The 21903-nt window shown below is 42.3% G+C and overlaps 2 protein-coding genes across 14 annotated transcripts in view; one reads left to right on the top strand and one right to left on the bottom strand.

Annotated features, from left to right (window-relative positions):
* The first annotated feature begins 6194 nt into the window (after nt 1-6194).
* On the top strand, nt 6195-16359 carry LOC148335975 (low choriolytic enzyme-like). Its single transcript, XM_088296672.1, has 8 exons — nt 6195-6403; nt 7032-7062; nt 7177-7242; nt 7764-7916; nt 13302-13419; nt 15266-15444; nt 15571-15652; nt 15788-16359. Exons 1-8 carry the CDS (start codon nt 6341-6343, stop codon nt 15948-15950), a joined length of 855 nt encoding a protein of 284 aa, XP_088152798.1. The 5' UTR covers nt 6195-6340; the 3' UTR covers nt 15951-16359.
* Nucleotides 16360-19873: 3514 nt separating this feature from the next.
* Nucleotides 19874-21903, bottom strand: part of tpcn2 (two pore segment channel 2) — a 116730-nt gene continuing 114700 nt past the window's right edge. For 11 of the 13 annotated variants that reach the window (XM_088297258.1, XM_088297259.1, XM_088297260.1 and 8 more), the window contains 2 exons: nt 20393-20484; nt 19874-20314 (listed from right to left, as the gene is read on the bottom strand). In XM_088297258.1, coding sequence (XP_088153384.1) covers nt 20206-20314; nt 20393-20484 — 201 coding nt within the window. In that variant the 3' untranslated portion in view covers nt 19874-20205. The other 2 variants (XR_015843295.1, XM_088297262.1) reach the window with 2 other exon arrangements.

The following is a 21903-nucleotide window of genomic DNA, read 5'->3' as shown; positions in this document are numbered from 1 at the left end:
AGTACAGAGAATCCTAGCAAACCAGCAAAGCATGATCCGCTTCAACAAGCTCATTCTCGGAAGCGCAAGAAAATTTATACCCAGGGGCTGCCGCAAGCGTGCTGGACTGAGAAAACGGAGACACTTTCAAGAAGATATGAGGAGACGGGGGACGAAGAAGTCGCAAATGAGCTTCTGGACTCTCTCTTACAGGAAAGACGTCGGAAGTGGATAGAGACAGTAGAAGGTCTTAACTTTCAAAGATCAAGCCGACAGGCATGGAGACTTCTCAAACGTCTGGACGGTGGTGATTGTGGGAGAGGGAGGACAGCACCCATGATATCGGCCGATGAAGTTGCAAGCAATCTCAAACAGCGGGGCCAACACAAACCAGACTACAAATTTGAAGCTAACATTAGAAAGCAATATCAAAAACTCCACGCTGAGTGTCCAGATGAGAGCGAACGATCACGGGCGATAACAGCGGATGAGGTCAAGGCCACACTGGGGACAATACACGGAAGAAAGGCTGCTGGCGTCGATGGAATATATCCGGATATGATACAACATCTAGGTCAAAAGGCTCAAGAGTGGCTTGCGGGTAGTCTCACGGATGCAATCGTTACGGGAAACTACTGTTATCTCTGGAAACAGGCAAAGATACTCGCAATACTGAAGCCAAACAAACCCGCAGATAACCCCAACAGCTATCGCCCGATATCTCTTCTGTGCTGCCTTTAAAAGCTGATGGAAAGGATAATCCTATCACGAATCACCCATGACATAGAGCAGACGATACCATCATCCCAAGCTGGATTCAGGCAGGGGAGAAACACCTTGGAACAAGTACTAGCATTGACATCAATGATTGAAGCCGGCTATGAACGCAAAGAGAAGACTGGAGCTGTATTCGTGGACCTCTCCGCGGCATACGTGTGGAGTTACGGACTAATGACGAAGGTGGCGACGGTAGTCAAAGACAGAAGAACTCTGAGACTCCTAAAGCGGATGACGGGTGAAAGAAAGTTCTTTGTGACCCTGGGAGATCAGCAAAGCAGCAGCAGAAAAATCTGAAACGGAGTCCCACAGGGCTCTGTAATAGCCCCCAGCCTGTTCAATCTATACATCAGCGACATGCCCCGGAGTGAGTCTCAAACGCTTGGGTATGCTGATGACTGGGCTGTCGTCTGCCAGTCCCACGGGCACGAAACAATAAATGAAACACTGACCTGCGACATGACCAGGATGGCCGAATATTTTCAGAGATGGTACCTGAGGATGAACGAGCAGAAAACAGTCACAACCCTGTTTCACCTAGATAACCATCAGGCAAACAAGACTCTCAATGTTCTTAACAACAATAACATCGCTTTCCCACCAGACCCATCCCCAAAATACCTGGGAGTTACTTTGGACAGAACACTCACATTCCGCAAGCACCTTGAAAACACCGCTCAAAAACTCAAAGCCAGAAACTCAATAATCAGCAAACTCGCGGGCACCATCTGGGGAGCACACCAGTCAGTGTTGAGAACATCGGCACTGGCCCTTGTCTACAGTGTGGCAGACTATTGCTCCCCGGTGTGGGCAAGAAGCGCACACACGTCCTTGATAGACATACAACTTCGAGGCCCTCTGAGACCCACCCCTTTAAACTGGCTCCCTACAATGTCGAACATTGCTCCTCCAAACATCAGGAGAGCTACAGCGAAACAAGCAATTTTTGAACAGATGAACGCTCTTCCGGAGACAGCGCCGCTGCGAAAGATCATGCAGCAGGCGCCGAATTCCAACCGACTGAAATCTAGAACCCCTTTCTACAGAGTACAGATTGAAAACTACAATGAGGATGAGTCCTGGCGGCGCGAGTGGAAGCTGGAGCCCCCCAGGGGTAGTGAGGTAATTTCAGACCCCACTGAGAGGTTGCCGGGTTTCAATAGCTGCAGCAGAGGAGAGTGGGCGGCAGCAAACTGACTGCTTTGCAGACAGGCAAGAGTGGTGGCAAACATGCATAAATGGGGCTTAGCCGAATCGCCTGTCTGCCCGAAATGCCATGAAGAGGACCAGACGGTCGACCACTTGGTTCTGCGATGCCGAGCGACTGCCTTGGAGGGAGGATTTGAAACCGTGCTCGGGTGCACGGAGTACTTTAAGAGTTGGCTGAGAAGGAATGACGTGGAGGTGTAGACACCAAACGCAACTACTACTACTCGCGCTTTTATTCTGAATAAATATGTCCATGTAAATGTTGCCAGTCATGCTTGTTGCCTGTCAACACATTAATGATGGGCATAACAGTTTTTTAAGTGAACTGAATCATTAGAATCAGTTCATTAAAAAGATTCGTTCAAAAGTATCGTTCACTGAATCGTTCACTCACCGAATCCTTTGTGAACGGGAAGTGACGACACGAATCGTTCACTCACGGAGTCCTTCGTGAACAGGAAAATACGACAGGTCGCATTCTTTGACTGAGTTGGTGAAGGGCATTACGTTCAGCCAAGACCCACCCCCGCCTGATGCTGGCTGCGAGTGCTGATTGGGTTCACGAAGATTCACGAGTGAGTGACGGCTGAGTTCAAAATACCCGGGGAAAGATAGTTAGATGACAACTTTTTATACGCTCGTCTAAAGCAAATTTGACTACACGTCTGGTTGTTAAATTACGTTTATTGAACAGAAATAAACTTCATTATCCAGGCGCACACAGCTCAAGTCAAATGCGTCGCTCGGTGGGAATTTCCCCCCTATGCCTTGGCATTGATGTACAGTAATCCCTCGCTATATCGCGCTTCACCACCTTCACCTTCGCGTTTTTTTTTTACAGTGGTATTGTGTTCTGCGTTTTTTTTTACAGTGGTATTGTGCTCTGTGTAGCGGCCCCTTGGATTTCGAATAAGGAAGGACGCTGAGAGTTTCAAACGGATGTCGATAATCTTTTATCTCTGAACAAGCATGTTCAGCATTCGGCACCGTGAAAACTACAGAACAGAAAAACACAAATTGTAATAGTAGTTTCACAGATAATTCACATATCAATAATGTTTACACAACGCTCCTGTAACGGCAGAAATTAACTTTTCTCGTAAGCTTCGTTAATCAGTGTCGGCAGTCGAAGGTCGTTCTGACTCGTCCGTGGCGGCACATCATTTTATCCACAGCTTACGCTTTCATTCAAGTACTCACACGGACCCAAAGGAACTCTTTGGTCTTCTTGTATTAAAAATTTCACAAACCCAGTACAGTGAGCAATGTCGTTCAGCACCACGAATGGATAACATCTACTAGAACTACGAGAACGCTACGGGAACGGTCAAAAGATGTTACGCTTCCACGACTACCAGAACTGTGGTGTATTGTGTTGAATGACAGTGCTTTGGTTACGGAACGGACAGGACATAAGGCGCATGCGCTGTTTCTTTGTGTGATGTGTAGCGGAGACAAGTAAAAGCCACCGACAAGCTCGCAGTTTTCCCACATTTACTTTGTTCCCCTGAAGAACACGACAAGTACATCGTCTACACTTCCTCTGTATGCACAGGAGGGGTGGATCTCGCCACACGCGCATGCGCAGTCAATCACAAATCAGAATTATCAAATTAACTACACCATTATTTACAACACAGTAAATTCTAAATCCCATAGTTTACCTATAAGCACTAAACACGAATCTCTGTAAATGCCTAACATAAAATAAAATATAGCACAATAAGAACTGGCTCTTACAGCTCCTATCAACTCAATACAAAGGAATGAAGAACTATAAATGAATCAAATGACACCATTTCAATTTGCCATCCAACTAATAATTTACATTTTTAATATATTTAAAATTTTATACATTGCCATAACTCATTCCGGTCTCCAAGGGCGCTAGTTAGCAGTTCCGACAGTCAGCTATCTTGCCTTAGCTTGGGATACACATTCAGATTCAGAGCCACGGACAATGTAAAATAACGGAAAATCACAATGTCAATTCTTTCCCAAAACAATCAAATTAATGCTCTATACCTAGTGTGTGTTATTATAGATGGCTTTTTTACCGCTCCTCTGTCAACATATGAGCACATGTGAAGCAACCTGGAAGTTGAATAACAAAAAAAGAAGAAATAACACACACACAAGGTGGCACTGCAGGACCACAACTTCCCATCTACACGCACAAAAAACCACAACAATGCATCATATCAAATGCATTGTAAAATAATTTAAAAAATTATAAAGCTGACTGCTTCGCGGATTTCACCTATCACGGGTTATTTTTGGAACGTATCCCCCGCGATAAACGAGGGATTACTGTACTAGAATCACGGCAGGTAAATAGTTGTATTCTTGTTCGGTGATAATGCATTGGACTTCCCACTAAACAAAACAAACACAGAATAAAACACTCTGAAATAAGTTGTGATGCACACGTACAACAAGATTTCAAACCAGCAACATTATAATCATGATTATAATAATGGTGAATAAATACCAACAACAATAATAATCGCAGTAGAGACTATTCCTACTTACATTGTCAAACATTTGTTATTTTGGAGGACATAACATGGCCGTCACGCGCCCGCTGTGTTCACGCGTTATGAAGTGCAGGCTGTCAAATGAAGCGGATGAATGCATGCCTGATTGTGATAGGTTGGTTCTGTCGCGCTGAATTAAAAACGAGAATTAAAAAAACACTAGAGCACCAAACAAGTTTTGAACAAAAGTGCAATTTAATGGTAAAATGCATTTTGATGACAGCATCACTTAAGAGTTGCAGTAGACAGAGAGGATAATATTGAAGTGCACATACGTCCTATTAAAATGTATTGGAATAAATGTTTTCAAATGAAGATGTCCCCTATAACAACGTCATCTCCCGGCTGCTGCAGACCGCCTCATCATGATCTGCGAGGGACTGTAAGTTTGTCAATCGCTCTTATTTGTTTTCATGCGCTTGCCGCTTGCTCCCGGTACTTGGATGGCCGTTAGCTTACAGAAATTGATGCCAATGAAAGCTTGTCCCCGCGAGCACGAAATGTGTGCTGATGGTGACTGGTTCCTTCCTTGGTGAATCGTGAATCATTTACAACAAAACAGCGTTCACTGATTGAACTGATGCACTGCATGGAGTTCTCGTTCGCGTTAACCAGAAACGACAGCGACACGCTCACTCACTGAATCGTTGGCGAACGGGAAATGACGTCACGGATTGCTTCGTGAACGCCAATAGCGTGGCAGTATGTTCAGTAAATTAAAAAAAAATTTACATCTGACATTGGCTGCTGATTGGCTGTTCACGAAGATTGACAACATGCGCGTAGCTGAGATCAAATGAACTGAGAAAAGAATGAATCACTTCCTGAAAACGTTCACTGAAAAGATTCGTTCTTTTTGAACGAATCGTTCGCGAACGACACAACACTACAACACGTTGTCTTCCATGGATTGCGGTAGAGTAGTTAGTTGGTAAACTTACGTTTATTTCCAACAAAACACAGCAATTGTATAGGTGCATAGCTAACAGAGGAACAATCACGTCATGAAAAGTGCACACTTTCTCTTCTTGGTAGGTCGTCTCAATAAGGACAGTGTGTGTGTGGTTGTGTGTGTGTGTGTGTTTGTGCACATGCGTATGTATCAGAGTGCGAAAGTCAGTCTTACGCTTGTATATGTTGTGGGATGTAAGTGTGTATATACCTGGGGATTTGTGTATATACATATATAATGTGTATATTTGTTTGCTTTTTCTGAATGTCTGCTGCTGATGTTATACATTAACAACTACGTCACGCCGCCGCCTCTGTGTGATCTATATCTTTGCTGCTGTAACACTGCAAATGTCCCCATTGTGGTACTAATAAAGGACATCTTTATCTTTATAACTTCAGCCCCACCAATTGAACCACCCCGGGTGAAACTTTTATTCATAGCAAGATAGTGCCTTTTTAATTCAGAGTAAAGTATTAATTACTCTTCAATTTTTATCCAGAAATCACAGATGCATGCTACTATCATTGATAAATCGGTTTCTGGGTGAACAAGATGTTGTCCAAAAAATGCTACAAACAATAAGTGAAGTCCATTTGCCGGTGCACACAAAAGGTATACAAATTGCGCAACCAAACTGTGATCCAGTGTGCCATTAAAATACAAGCTATTAATGAATTTTACTATAATTTCAGATACGATTTTCAAAACTGAGCAGTGTTTAAATGTGAAGATGGTGCTGTAATTCAAGATGCTGTAATTTGTACTTCCTTGCCTATTTGTGTAAGTAACATGCCATATATGGATAACAATGGGTGGTCCTTCCCATATATAAGGTGAAACCCTTCAGTTGGTATTTTGATTGTCAGTTATTCTATGAGTAGTCATGATCTTCCAAGTTGCAGCGCTGAGCTTCCTCCTTTTCTCCGTCCAGAGTTTCACTGTAAACGTAAGGACTACTCATTTTCTTATCATGCATCATTTGTATGCTATTTTGTCTTCCACAATTTAAGTCTAGTATCACCAGTATTTGGATAAACCAATTTGAGCATTATGACCTGTGTTAGCTTTAAAGAGAGAGAAACAAGTGGGCACTGGCTATATTGTTAAGATGGTACAAATCTGTCTTAATTACATTCTTGTGTGGAAGAAAGTCAAGCTCAGAGTCAAAAAAGATGCCCAGGCTCTTCACACATTGCCCGGCTTTAAAATGTTGTAGTTCTGGTAAAGATTTCTCCCGTAGTCCTTCGACACTAATAACAAAAATCTCTGTTTTGTCATGGCTGTGATGTCAGTAATTCACCACTACAAACAACTTAATGCCTAAAATACATATTCATAAAAAGTATAAATTTACCCCATCTGTGGTCCCTTCTCATGGTTTCTCACTTTTCCCCTAATGAGGTTTTTTGAGTTTTTCCTTGCCCTCCTGGGGGTTAAGATCGGGGATGTCGATTGTGGCTATGTAAAGCCCTTTGAGACTGTCTGTGATTAAGGGCTATACAAATAAAATTGACTTGACTTGACTTGACTTAAAGTTGTTGTTTCATTGAATCCACCCAATGTTTATATTTCAGGGTTCACTCGAAAATATTAACAGACACTCCGGTAAGACATACATAGTTTAAATAAGAGAAAACAAATGAATAATAAATTTATAATCTATAATAGAATTGTAAAACTCAATGGCACATGCATATTTATGATTCTTCTTTCTCACAGGTAACACCCTTGCAGATGAGGATTTCAGTGTTTCCACACTGATAGAAAGGGCAAATGTTAATGTTGGTATGTTAATTTCACCTCTTTGTATTAATAGCAAGATAGTGATTTATTGCTTTATCTGGAGAACAGTATTAGATTCCTCTTTTTTTTTTTTTTTAAATCCAGAATTCATCAGTCTTGCAGTGAGTAGCGGGCGGAGCGTAACAGCCTGTGCAAGATTGCATAAAATGTATTTGACCACCACCCGATGTAATATTTACACCACAACCAGTGGAGGCGTGGCTCAATGATAGAGTGATATATTTGTGTGCATATTTGTGTCCGACCTAACTTGTCTGCTATCTTTTTTGTTTGCACAGCTATTGCACTAACATGTTTGGGAGGGTTGGTAATAGCTCAATGATATTGATGTTTTCATGAACCTTTTGTGGATATCCCACTGGAAATGAAAGCTAAAAAGGATTTCATGATGCCGAATGATATGTATTGTTAGTTTGAATTATGCCTGCTAATACATTTGTTAAGCATCAAGCATATAATTGCAAATGCTGTGATTTAAAATAATCCCAAACATAATTTTCAAGGCAAGAACCAAAATGAACCTCTTGTGATGTTTGGAGACATCGCCATGCCAAGTGGACTACAGAATGCGGACCCTTGCACAAGAGACAGTTGCCTCTGGCCAAAAGCAGCGGATGGCAACGTCTATGTGCCATACAGAATTTCCAGAGACTACTGTAAGTAATCTATCTTTAAAAAGTGAAAGTGTTAATGCTAGTCACTCGTTAAACATAACCTCATACTTTTTTGCAGCAACAGGAGCATGAGAAGCATTGCACGGAAGTAGTCACCCAAATCCAAATTCCAATTGTCACATGCTTTTTTTTTCATCTTCTTCCACTACAGTGTCATAAATTGCAACAAACAACACAACTGACTGTGTTTCATCATAAATGTACATTTTCATAATTATAAAGACCATCACAGATAAAGGTTGCACTGTCAAATATAATGTGTCTGCATTTAATTTTATGTGCGCTGCTGTACTGACTGCTGACCTCACACCTTTATTGTTTAAAAGCCTTCAGCCTTTATTTCCTGCAGCAGCACCTCCCCATTTTATCCTTAAAGGTAGATTAAAAAAATATTTTCACAAATTATAATCAATTGGTACCATACATAGTTATGTTAAGTACAACATTCAAGCTGTTCGGAGATTTCGCCAAGTATCTAATACAGGGGTCCTCAATCCTGTTCCTCGAGGGCCGGTGTCCTGCAGGTTTTCCATCTCTCCCTGCTGCAACACAGCTGATTCAAATGATCAGATAATCAGCAAGGTCTGCAGAAGCTAGATAACGATCGCTCAGGTGTGTTCCACCAGGGAGAGGTGGAAAACGGGCAGGACACCGGCCCTCAAGGAACAGGATTGAAGACCCCTGATCTAATATATATTTCAGCAGCACCTTTTTAAGGGAAACGATGATGGATTTATTCATAACGGACTGTTCTGAGAGAAACATTATCCAGTTGGTTATCAACATATTCAAGGGGAGCATCTGAGATGTGTTGGGGTGTTGTTTTGGAAGTAGTGAAAATAATCAAAACTAAGCTGTAAAAGTGTTGAAAATTAGAAACATGCCAGACCAAGATTACGCTCCCTCTCCTCCCCCCTGCTGGCCTGCACTTACATTGCTCTTTATTTAACATTTGGGTTTCACGCCGGTGTGCCATCTATTTACTATGCAATGCTGCGTTGTTGTTTATTTCCATATCGTGGGGATTGGTGGGTTTTCATTAGTGACTGTCAAGAATCTCAGCTAATATATTCAGGAATGGTTGAGTGGCAGTCGGGTGTTTTCTTTAGTAACTGACAAAGTCCAATTGCGTAAAAGTGATTGTCGCCGTCTACATTTATATCAGGGGTGTTCAAAGTAAGGATAAGAACAGCTAAGGATAGATCAAACACAATTGAGACCACCTCCAAAAAACACCTTTGATTATTGCGGCGCTCTATGCCACACGCGCTGGTGTGCGAGGCACAGAAGCCAATCACACGCAGCTATTTTAAAAGATGAAGATAAATGTGTCCTTTAATAGTCCCACAATGGGGAAATTTGAGGTGTTACAGCAGCAAAGATAAAGATCACACAGAGGCGGCGGCGTAATGTAGCCGTTAATGTATAACATTAGCAGCAGATATACACAGTATAAACGTATACATACAGATCCCCAAGTATATACACACTAACATCCCACAACATATACAAGTGTAAGGAAATACTCCTAATGCCTGTCCATGGTACAGAGGGGAAATGAATAAAAACGCTGCAATGATAAAAAATACTGAATGATTGAAAATTCTGCAATGATAGAAGTACTGTAATGATAAAATATCCTGCAATGATAAAATATACTGCAATTTTAAACGTACTGTAGTGGTAAAAGTACTGTAATGATAAAAAAAATATTGCAATGATAAAAGGACTGTAATAGTGAAAGTACTGCAATGATAGAAATACTGCAGTGATAAAAGTACTGCAATAAGAATAATGTAATGGTAAACGAAATTCAGCATTGGTCAGTATTTAAGTACAGCATTGGATAAAGCCCAGTAGTAGTGTGTATTGCATTCTAGGACTGCACAATTGCACTAATGCCCGCCCGTTTGTAGGCCTGACCTAATGTTCTTGTTAAAAAGTCTGACAGCAGCCGGCAGGAAGGAGCGGCGAAATCTCTCTTTCGTACAGCGAGGGTGTAACAGTCTATCACTGAAGGAGCTGTGGAGTGTACTAAGAGTGTCATTGGCTGGGCTGGGTTGTCCAGCATTGATGACAGTTTAGCCTCATTCTCGTGCCCCCCACTGAGTCCACAGAGTCCAGGGAGCAGCCTAGGACAGAGCTGGCCCTCCTCACTAGTTTGTCCAGTCTCTTTTTGTCCCGGCCCGAGATGCCTCCTGCCCAGGAGACCACTCCATAGAAAATGACCGGTGAAACCACAAAGTCATAGAAGTTCCTGAGGAGTGTCCCCCGAACGCCAAAGGACCTCAGCTTCCTGAGTAAGAAGAGTCTGCTCTGACCCTTCCGATAGAAAGTGTCTGTGTTGTCGCTCCAGTTCAGTTCATTGTTCAGATGAACACCCAGGTACTTGTAAGTTCAGACCGTCTCAACGTCTGTTCCCTGGATTTTCACTGGTGCAGATGGAGAGTGCCGATGCTTGCAGAAATCCACCACCAGCTCTTTGGATTGCCCAGCATGTATTAGGAGGTGGTTCTGCTGACACCAGTCCACAAAACCCTGCGTAACCCTTCTGTGCTCCCGATCGTCTCCGTCAGTGATGAGGCCGACAACCGCAGAGTCATCAGTGAACTTCTGCAGGTGACCGGTGGAGGAATTGTATTTGTAGTCCGAGGTGAAGAAGGTGAACAGGAAGGGAGCCAGAACAGTTTCCCTGCGGCGCTCCCGTGCTGCAGAGGAGCACGTCAGGCACACAGTCCTGTGTTCTCACGTACTGTGGCCGGTTTGTGAGGTAGTCGTGGATCCATGTGATGAGGTGGTAAACCACTCTTGCCTGCTCCCATCTGGACCTGCTGCCCTCCTCACCTTCATCTTCCTCAGCTCGTTCTTCACCTGAGATGTTGTGAGGAACAAGGCTGAGCAGGAGGAAGTGGTGGTTGTCTGATGTGGCTGGGAACTGGAGCCTGTGGAGAGAGAGGGGAGAGAAGAGAGGAGAGAGGGGGAGAGAGGGTCTCTTTCGCAGTGGCAGGAGGGGGTTGGTGGGGGCTGCAGCAGGGGAGACTGAGCGGGGGCGGACATTTGATCAAACCTATTGATAAAATAGGTTCAACTCATTTGCCCACTGAAGGCCCCCCCCTCTAGGTCTTACCTGGTTGTCCGTGGCCTGAGATGGTCTTCAGGCCCCTCCAGAATCCCAGGCATTGTTTCGCTTCCCTCCATCCGCATCCTGTAGGACTTTTTCCCCTCTCTGATCCTCCTTCTCAGCTGACGTTGCACTCTCTTCAGCTCCTCCTTGTCGCCTGACACAAAAGCCCTCTTTTTCACATTCAGGAGAGCTTTAATGTCTGGTGTGATCCAGGGTTTGTTGTTGGAGAAACAACTTACTGTCCTGGTGGGAATGGTGTTCTCCATGCAGAAATAAATATAGTCTGTAATTGTGTCTGTTAGACCATTAATGTCCTCCCCGTGGGCTTCGCTGAATACCTCCCACACAGTTGTGTTGAAACAGTCCTTTAAGGCTTCCTCGGCTTCTCCAGACTATCTCTGAACTGTGCGTGTCACAGCTGGCTGCCTGCGGACCAGAGGTTTGTATACAGGCAGGCGAGCAACTATGTTGTGGTCAGCCTTGCCCAGCGGGGGGAGGGGCTGTGATGTGTTCGCCTCCTTGGTGTTGGCATAGAAAAGGTCCAATATTTTATTGTCTCTGGTGTGGCAGGTTACATATTGTGTGAATGAAGGCAGAGAGGAGGAAGGAGAAGCATGATTGAAGTCACCAGAGATAAAGAGCAGGGCATTTCGGCGCTGTGTTTGTAGCCTGCTCACAGCTGCACATCAGTAAGCTAGCCTCCCAGAAGTTCCTCTCGTGCCGGGTTAGCCCTCTTAGCTCGTCTATTTAATTGGGAAGGATCTAAAAATTCCCCAGAAAAACGGACGGGAGGACGAGGTGGTTTCGTCTCCTTGCCTGGCGTTTAGCCCCCGCACGACATCTCTTCCTCCTCAGCTCGTGGGGGATATCGGGTTTCGCTCCGGGAGCCGACGCAGGGTTAGCACGTCGTGGTAACAGCTGATCTCTTGTGTACACGATCGATCCGTAGTTCCGAGTTTCGTCTCCGGACACGAACGCGCAAAAAACAGCCCCCAACAGCAGTAAAACCACCGCAAGTGGGATGTACATTGCTGCTATGAGGCAAAATAAAATAAAATAAAACTGGGTAAAGGGAAAAAAACACACGAAAAAGGCTCAATAGTGAACCACGCTGCTGAAAACAGGCAGCCACTCACGTGGTGCCGGAAGCTTTGATTATTGCGGCGCTCTATGCCACTCGCACTGGTGTGCGAGGCACAGAAGCCAATAACACGCAGCTATTTTCCATTGCACGTGCGCTCTTCATGCACCAAATATGGAGACGTCCTGTCAGTACATTTCGGATGCTCTCCTAGAGTATAAATTCACTGATCGTTGACAACATTAGGCCGGCCTTGAACTATGTTGGGTCCACAGAATATATGGGACAAGCACAAACACGACAAATCAATTAAAGAGATTGCGTTTAGTCTCTCCAACAAGTTATATAAATAAGTGTACATCTTCATTGGTGACATGATTTTAAACACATGATCTACGTAATTTTAAGCAGCTTAGCCAACAGTGCAGAGTGTGTGGAGACCAGCGCCATTGGTCCAAGAGCCCCGAGGCGATGGCACCTCATGTGCCCTGGGCTTAAGGAGCAGTAGAATATGTGTAATGCATGTGTCATAAGACTTATAAACCAGTGCAGTTTACGTGCTTAAAAAAGTTCACCTCTTTTTTTAATGTTCATTTAATGTATGTGGCTTATATACCAGTGCATTCAATATTTTTTTAACCTACTTTAATTATGCAAGGTATATGATGTGTTTAACTGTCAAGAATTTGGCTGCATGTACCTGTATGCGATTGTCCACATTGTGAACTTTCTAGTCATTGTATTTCTTTCTTATAGCACCATTTACCATGAATGTCTGTCAATGAACAATTGATTAATATTCAGTAACTGTATGATCGTGTGCGCAAGTGTGTTTATACGACCGATTCGTGCCATACCATAGACTACCTCTTTGAAGCGGCAGTAATACACAATCTATGAAGCCTAAGCTCCATTTGACAATATTGTGGTTTGCATACAGTTTAGCAACTCATGAAAAAGCAGTGCGAGAGTTCATGAGCTCTCTTATTTTTAAAACGAAATGTGCTGCATTGGCGAACATATGCAGAACATATGTCCTTTTCTGCAGCTCTTTGTTTGCCAAAACCTTTTCATAGATCTCATGTCCTTTAATGTCTTCCACATTTAAAAATAAAGGATGATAAAAATAAAAACAATGCATCTCTTTTTATCTTTTTTCAAGCTACTAGAGAAAGACAGACCATAGTTAATGGTCTGCGATCCTTCACAGCATCCACTTGCATTCGCTTCACCCCACTGAATGGACAGAGGGACTTTGTGGACATCCAGTCCCGCTCGGGGTATGGAAAACTCAATCCACACATTAACCTGCTCTCATGAATAGTTCATGAAATATTGATTCCCTTCCAAAGATATTTGAACAGTGAGGCAAATTCATTTATTTGTCAGGAGACTGAAAAAAAAGTGATTATCATACCGAAGGCCAACACTTAAATGGCAGTTTTTGGCGAGCAAAAGCCTTTAAACAGATACGCGATACTTACTGCATCAATCCTAGTATTTGCATTCTTCTATTTTTCAATAGTTGTTTCTTTAAGAGAGTCAGGTCAAATGCATGCTGATTGTTGATTTGGCAATGTGTTTTGTTTTTGTCACCTTGCTGCATGATGGGTGGAATTACAATCAGTTTGCTTGTGGGCAAAAGCTATTATTTTGCTTTGGTACATTTCATGAACAATCATTGAAATTTGCAAACAAGAAGTTTCTCAAAACAATTCCTTAAAATAGCACAACACCATGGAACCCAGCTAAAGCCAAATAAAGTGCAATGCAGTACATGTCAGTGCCACGGGTTGTGTACGGGTAAAAAACGAAATCAAATTGATTAGTCATGTTGTCAATACAGTATTACTCTTTACACCAGTGTATCTGGAAGATTGTTAATGCAATAATGTAGAAATTAATGTAGTCTTCTTGTCACCTGACAATTCCTGGCATTTGGACCACAAGTTCAGGATGAATATCTTCTTTTGCAACGAGCTATAAAAAACAAACCTGACTGATCGTTGGTTGATGTAGGAGCCATATAGTGTTTTGAGGTTTCTTCCTTTTGTTGCGATCCATGCTTGTGTGTTGTGCGCACGCTCCACTTTCACAGTGATTGGTGGTGTCACGGGGGGAAGGAGTGGTCTTTCTTATCAGTAGGTGCACTCGACTGTGTGTAGTTATTGTTGTGTTTGGATCTTGTGGTGGGGTGAGCGTGGGGAAGAAACCTTTTGCTGACCGTGAAAACATAGAGGAAACAAGGTGAAAACAGCGTGAAAATCATCAAGGAAAACAACTGTGAGCACTTATGTGAAATGGGCTTGTGAGTTTACCACACGTCAAACGTCAATGTCCTCGTGTTGTGGAAAGAGCTGATCTGTCCAAAAGAGCGACCAATGAATGGCAAAATGAAGTAAGTGCCTGTAATTTTCCTACGCTATTTATGCGCCTCTATAAACAACAGTCAAGATAGCAATGATGCAATAGTTGGTGTGCGCGTCATCAACTCCCCTTGTCTTAGCCTGCCATGGTGTATTTTTAGTTGGACGCCACAACAGTTGCTAAAATGCTGTACGCATTTCCCTTTGATAATGGAAGTATAGACAACTTCCATCCATCAATCCATTATCTGAGCCATTACCTTCACAAGGGTCTCGGGCATGCTGGATCCTATCCCAGCTGTCTTCAGGCAGTAGGTGGGGTACACCGTGGACTGGTTGCCAGACAATTGCAGGTCACACTAAGACAAACAACCATGCACCCTCACAAACACACCTAAGAGGCAATTCAGGGTGTCCAATCAACCTATCATGTATTTTTTTGGAATGTGGGAGTAAACCAGAGCATGATGATGTGAAGATTGAACAAGTACTTGTGATCATTTCAACTAATCTGAGAAATGTATCAAAGTCATGTTACTTGACAAATGTCAAATCTTAAAGTGTTGTTTTGTTGCATAGTCTATTAGTATTTTTGAGAATTTGCTTACAAATGCACGTATGGGCATTTCAAGCTCCTAATTATATTTCTGATCAAAACCTGAAGAACACCATAACAAAAAATATCTCATCATTTTTTTTTTTAAGTATTATTTTTTTTATCAACTTCACAGGAGTTTTTCTATTCTTTGTTCTCTTGCAGGTGTTATTCATTTGTTGGACGTCGTGGTCGTAGTCAAGTAGTGTCGTTGAGTCGCCGGGGTTGTGTTTTCCGACAGGTCATCCAACATGAATTGCTCCACGCTCTGGGATTCAATCATGAACAGACTCGATCTGACAGGGACCAGCATGTTAGAATCTTCCTTCAGAATGTCATTTCTGGTGGGATTATGTCATACCCTCATATTCTTTCCCCCAAAGTACATTGTTTCTTTGAAGTGAAGGACTGAATTTTGTGTAAAAATGTAAAGAATAAACACTAAGTTAACATGCAGCAATTTCCTGCAGGAATGGAGAACAATTTCAGAAGGCTCAATACAAGAAATCTTGGCACTCCCTATGATTACAACTCTGTCATGCACTATGGAAGGTAATTCACAATAATAGGGCTTTTATGCAGATCTGGTTTAAAATGACATCTATATTTAGACTTTAAAAATAACGTTAAATGTTTTTGTAAGATGTGAGCAAACAATAACAAATAAACTCTTTGTGTTTGTGACAGGTTTGCCTTTTCCAAGAACAGACAACCAACAATAATCCCTATCCCTAACAGTGATGTAGCCATTGGTAGGGCAGACAGAATGAGCCCCATTGACATTCGTCGTGTGAACCTACTTTATGAGTGCCGTATGTACCTTAAACCCAGGGGTGGGCAAACTTTTTGATTGGCGGGCTACAATAAGTTCTAAAATTTGACAGAGGGGCCGGACCAGGAGCAGATGGTTGGAGTGTTTTGGTAACTTTACCTCATCTGAAAAAAATAAAATACATTTAATTTTAAATGAAAGTGAACAAAAGCATCAAAACAATATATATGTCTTTGAAAAAACACAGTATTTAGAAAATAAAACATTAACGAGGTTTATTCATTTAATTTTTTTCAAGTTTGGTGGGCCGAATTAAAACGTTTAATGGGCTGCATGTGGCCCCCGGGCCGTAGTTTGCCCACACCAGATTGAACCAAACCCAGCGAACAACTTGTCACATTGCTTGATTTAGTATCATAAAAAATTTTGCTCATATGCTGTACTTCTCTTCTTTCCCGTACTTATATAAATCACAGCAAAAAAAATGTGGGGGGCTACTCTGTGTTTTTTTTTGTGGTCCTTGTGAGCACCTATTGAACATGTTTTATACGTCATACGTTGATATGTTCCAACCCACCTGATTCAAATGATCAACTCATCAGCAAGCCAAATATTGATCCTGATCAATTGAATAAAGTGTGTTGGAATAGTGTAACAGCCTGGATAGTGGCATGTGAGGGAGACCCGTGCTGTAGACTCACATCCTGCGTCTTAACATTTAAAGGAATTATCTAGCCCTGATCGACCATTTTTTCACTAACAAGCTCACTTTATATATTTTTGATCAGGGAACTGAAATTCACCTTTTTTCCATTCATTTAGGAGAAATTAGGAAATAAGTGACGACTTGAAAAATACCTACTTTTAATTAAGAATATGGCCACGCCCCCCTCCACTCTCTCCATGTCTCTGTGGGAGTCACGAAAGGGACCGATCACAAACACTTCATAAGAAATCATTGTACTTTCATTGCTTATAATGTCCAAAAACGGTGATCAATTGCCACCAAAATTCATGCATACATCCCTACCTATGACCACAACATATCAAAAGTATAAACCTCTCCGTGGTTGATTCACATGAGAATGAGGAAAAAAATCCATGCCCGCCTGCAGGCTGCATGCCTCCTGAGACTTGACACAACTTTAACTTCGCTAAATGTCCAAAATAAAACGAGTTGGGGTTCGTGTGCACATTCGTACTCGTCTGCTTCAGCCTGTGTAAATGGAGAAGAGATCGGCACAGTATTTTTGATTTTGTGAAAGTGATCACATAAGCGTACGTTTGATCTCAATAAATCCAAACAATTGCGCAGAACGCTTTGATACTTTCACAGGATTAAATGGACGAGAGTAGTAATGTACATTTGAATTTTGGTGGCAACTGGTCGTCGTTTTAGACAATAGAACTGACAAAGCAAGCAAAATTACAACGCTTGCCTCCCTGCTGTGACGTTGACAGCTGAGACCGGAAAAATAACAAGCCGAGCTCGAAAAGGGGCCATGCCAATTTTCGTAAATCCCATCACAAAAAAGCCCTTAAATCACTTCAGTGTATTTTAGGGTGATACTGATGACATTTTTACATGCAAACCTATTACATAAGTGCTCATGTTAATGTCAATCAACTGTCCCTTTAATTACTATGTAAAATACTGCGCCATTTACAACAAAAAACTCATTGACATTGGCAATGTGCCTGACAAAAGTCCGTCATTGTTATGTTGGACAAGAGTCACCCAGCTATTTCAAATCTTCTTCTTGGGTTCTGATCAATTCCTTCGGTGGTTTTACAGGGTGTCTAGGAGTGGCAATTGCCACGCTGGAAAACCAAAGGTCATAAGAATAATTTTATTATCTGTAGGATATTCAATTAAATTTTTTTAAAAACCCAGATTTTTCACCAAACTATAATGGTTCGACCCGACTTGTCACATGCCACTTCTCGTTACCTGTCAATCACTTGAAGACGAAAAACAATGGAGTCCTGGTTCAAGCGTAAATCTTCCCAACAAAACGGAGGCACAAGTGTAAAAGAAGGCCAAACCAGTCGGCAAAATTCCGGTTGTATGTTGAAGATGATATTTTATCTGGATTTACAAGTTGTAACAAAACCGAGGCACTGTTTTTTAGTTTTTTTGGGGGGTGGGGGGACTTGCTAAAAGTTGCACGAAGCCAGCGCATTTGCAGCGCCACCTTAAGACATTCTGTCAGTAAATGCATCATGCAACATGGATGTCACGTTGGTAATAAGATCCATCCACCATTATCTGTACCGCTTCTCCTCACTAGGGTCGCGGGGGGTGCTGGAGCCTATACCAGCTATCTTCGGGCAGTAGGCGGGGGACACCCTGAACTGGTTTCCAGCCAATCGCAGGGCACACAGAGACGAACAACCATCCGCGCTCACACTCGTATGAGTGTGAGCGGGGCAATTTAGAGTGTTCAATCGACCTGCCATACATGTCTTTGGAATGTGGGAGGAAACCGGAGTACCCGGAGGAAACCCACGCAGGCACGGGTAGAACATGCAAACTCCACACAGGATGGCCGGAACCGGGATTTAACCCACGACCGCTGCTGTCTCTCACTGTGAAGCCATCATGCTAACCAGTCGGTCCACCGTGCCGCCTGTTGGTCATAAGAGGAAACTCTAAATTCATGTCATTTCAAGATATGTTGTGTTGCAACAGGGAGAGATGGAAAATATGCAGGAAAGTGGTCCTCCAGGACTGGAGTTTGACACCTAGGCTAGTCTTTAATATCTTCAAATCGTCTGTCAAGTGTAAAACCTTATGTGAAATAGTAGTTATCAGTAGTATTTTTAGATAAATGGGAGTATATCTATCTTACATCAAGGCATTCTGCCTGGCTATATTAAAGGATATTTTGAAAACAATATATTGAAACCAATCTTCCCCCTAATTTTTCCATACCTGTCAGCATTCATACACACTCCCTGAGCATTCATTGGACCATGGTGAACAACACAAGACATGCACCAAACAAGTATCACACCTGTCAAAAACCTGACCTCATAACACGCTACATGATGCAGGTATTGAAGGATTTTATTATGTCAATAGTATTAGCTTCAGCATTTACGTGACAGAATATCAATCATTCATATTAGCAGGTTCATGTTTGTTATAGGTGTTACGCATTTATAGAACGAATAACATTGATCAAACGAAACGAGAAGTACCGTGCACAGTAATGACTGTTATTGTAGTGATTGTGTTTACTGATTACTATATCACTTTAATATGCGAGATTTATATTACTTATTTATATTACCACAAATCGTTTTCTTCCTGGGAGGGGGGGCGTGATGGAAAATAATTGAGAATCACATGTCTACATACACATAATAACTGACGAAAAAATACGATAAGGCACATTGGACATAGCAAATTGGGAAAAAAACATATTGTAAAGATGACAATTTGAGATCGGAGCACACACACAATTGCACACAGACAAGATTGGAGGGGAATGCCAGCCTTGGGATAAGCCATGGGAACCAGACGGGAATCAACCATCTAGGTGATACTCAACCTGCAGATTCCCTTAGACGTGGACCACTGCCGTGGGAGAAGGGAGGACGGCCGATTTCAACCTACATCACCTTTGGCAAAGAAACGTGCCAAGAGAAATCATATAGAATGTGAGGACGGCCTGGTAAAAAGCGCGATTTTTCCAACTGCACTCGCGCGGGTGCAGGTTCTTGTGGGGATAAGAAAAGCCACCCAGATATCTGACTCGTACTATTTTCCTGAACTCCAGAGAATTTAATAAATTATCGGGACAAAACTTCAGTTGTTGAGTCTTTATTTGACATCTTCTTTCTTGAAGATAAAAACGAACACGCATTGAGTACATTTAGTTAATCAAGGTTTTAATTTGCATTTATTTGGTGACAAATTGCAACAGTAAAAACAAACCACAGGTGAACCCCCCCTCCTCTCTCTCCCTCACCCCCTCTCTCCCTCCCTCCCCCCATCATCATCCGCATACTAAATATTACAGCAAACGGAAAACAAAATAGTACAACTTCAACAAAGCAACCAAATTCACACCTCTACAGCACATTATTTTTTAACTCGCACCTTTTAATGCCCTATGAATTTTGCACCTGTAAACCTGTCTGTCGTGTTTTATTCATTTGGTCATTTTTTGCAGCTTAGCAGGTGAACAAAACATGTTGAGAATCCCCAAAATCTTGTGGGTCGGCATATGAGCCAAAACATGTTTTCGACCAGCATTAATTAAGAAGAATGGTTTGAAGGAATTGCTACACAACAATCTATGATACCAGAGCTTTGCATGTACTTTCACTGCAGGTACTGCTTGTGCCATTTGTGTCCCCCCTGTAAGTGTAGGTGACGGTGCTGTTGTAGCTGGCACTGCAATTCTTCTTCTGTTGGTTCCTTGACTTGCTCTCTAGAGATGGAGATGCAGTTTTGTGTCAGCTCGTAAAACCACCTTTATTACCTAATGGACATCAGCATGTGGACATACTTGAACATGAGTTGAACAGATGTTTCATATCTAATCCTCTCCACATCAGAAACAGAGCAGCTGTGACTGCGATCCCACTTATAGGTGAAGTTCTGTTAGAGAACACAGGACAAATATGTCAGACAGAGGAGAAAATCTTCTGCTCACACATCAAACTGCTCTTGATTAAGGATGAAGGATTCTATTACGATTACTGGCATTATTTTAAACACTTTCGGGACAGAGTGTCGATAATTAAAGTTAGCAGGTTCATATTTACTGAATATTTTAAACATTGATGAAACAAGAAGCATTTATCAAATGAAACTAGAAGCACATGGTCACAAGAATGACTGGGATTGTAGTCCTGATGTTTACTGATTTATTATATTATTCTCATATGCTAAATTTATAGTACTTAGTTTAAATGTGTGAACTTTATTGAAATTCTCAGTAGTGAGAATAGATTTGCGCACATAGCATTTCCATGAGCTGCCCTCACATTCACAGCACTTCATGGACAAATACGACGAAGCACATTCTCCACATTGGCTGTAGAGATGCAAACATACCAAATTGGGCACTGGAGGACTCACACAGACGCTATCGCACAAAACACATTCCGAAAGACATAACAATTGGAGATCGGAGCACACGCACATACACGCCTGCACATACACAGACACATATATACACCTGCACATACACGAGCACATACACAGGCACATATAAATACACCTGCACATACACATGCACATACTTACACACATACACCTGTACATACACACGCACATACACGTATACCTGCATATACATGCACACCGACAAGACAGAGGAATGCCAGCGGGGAGAGAGACGGACAGGCTGCCCGCCAGAGAAGACCAGCCTTGGCGTGCCAGTCTTGGGGACCAGACGGGAATCAACTATCCAGACGATGACTAACCTGGGGAGGACCTTCCCTTGGACGTGGACCCGTGCCGTGGGAGGGAGCGAGGACGACCGATTCAACCTACATTACCCTTGACATTAAAAAAAAAAAGTTTCTATAAAAACTGAAGCTGGGCTGAAAGATGGCGCGCATTTTCCGATTGTGCTCGCCCGAGTGCAGTTTCTCGTGAGATTAAGAAAAAGCTGCCTAGATATCTGTCTTTGTACTATATCCTGAACTCCAGAAATTGAAGAAACTAAATATCGGAACTCTAATCAGTTGTTGAGTCTTTATTTGACCCTTTTCTTCTTGAGTACAAAAAACGAACACGCACTGGAGTAAGTTTGGCATTTAAAGGTTGCTTTACTAACTACTTCTCATTTCCACAGTGACTCAACTCCAACAAGGACAATAACCTGCATTGTGTTGTTCAGCAAAACATTATTATTATTAGGGCCCGAGCAGCGATTGCTGCGAGGTCCCTACTGTTTTTGTAGAAATTATTATTATTATTATTATTAGGTCCCGAGCAGCGATCGCTGCGAGGTCCCTATTGTTTTTGTAGAAATTATTATTATTGTATTATTAGGGCCCGAGCAGCGAC

The sequence above is a fragment of the Idiotropiscis lumnitzeri genome, chromosome 5 (assembly GCF_059441095.1).
Source record: "Idiotropiscis lumnitzeri isolate Australia: NSW breed Sydney's pygmy pipehorse chromosome 5, RoL_Ilum_1.0, whole genome shotgun sequence".
Lineage (NCBI taxonomy): Eukaryota > Metazoa > Chordata > Actinopteri > Syngnathiformes > Syngnathidae > Idiotropiscis > Idiotropiscis lumnitzeri.
The sequence above is the reverse complement of the archived record's forward strand: the minus strand, read 5'-3'. Positions and strand labels throughout refer to the sequence as shown.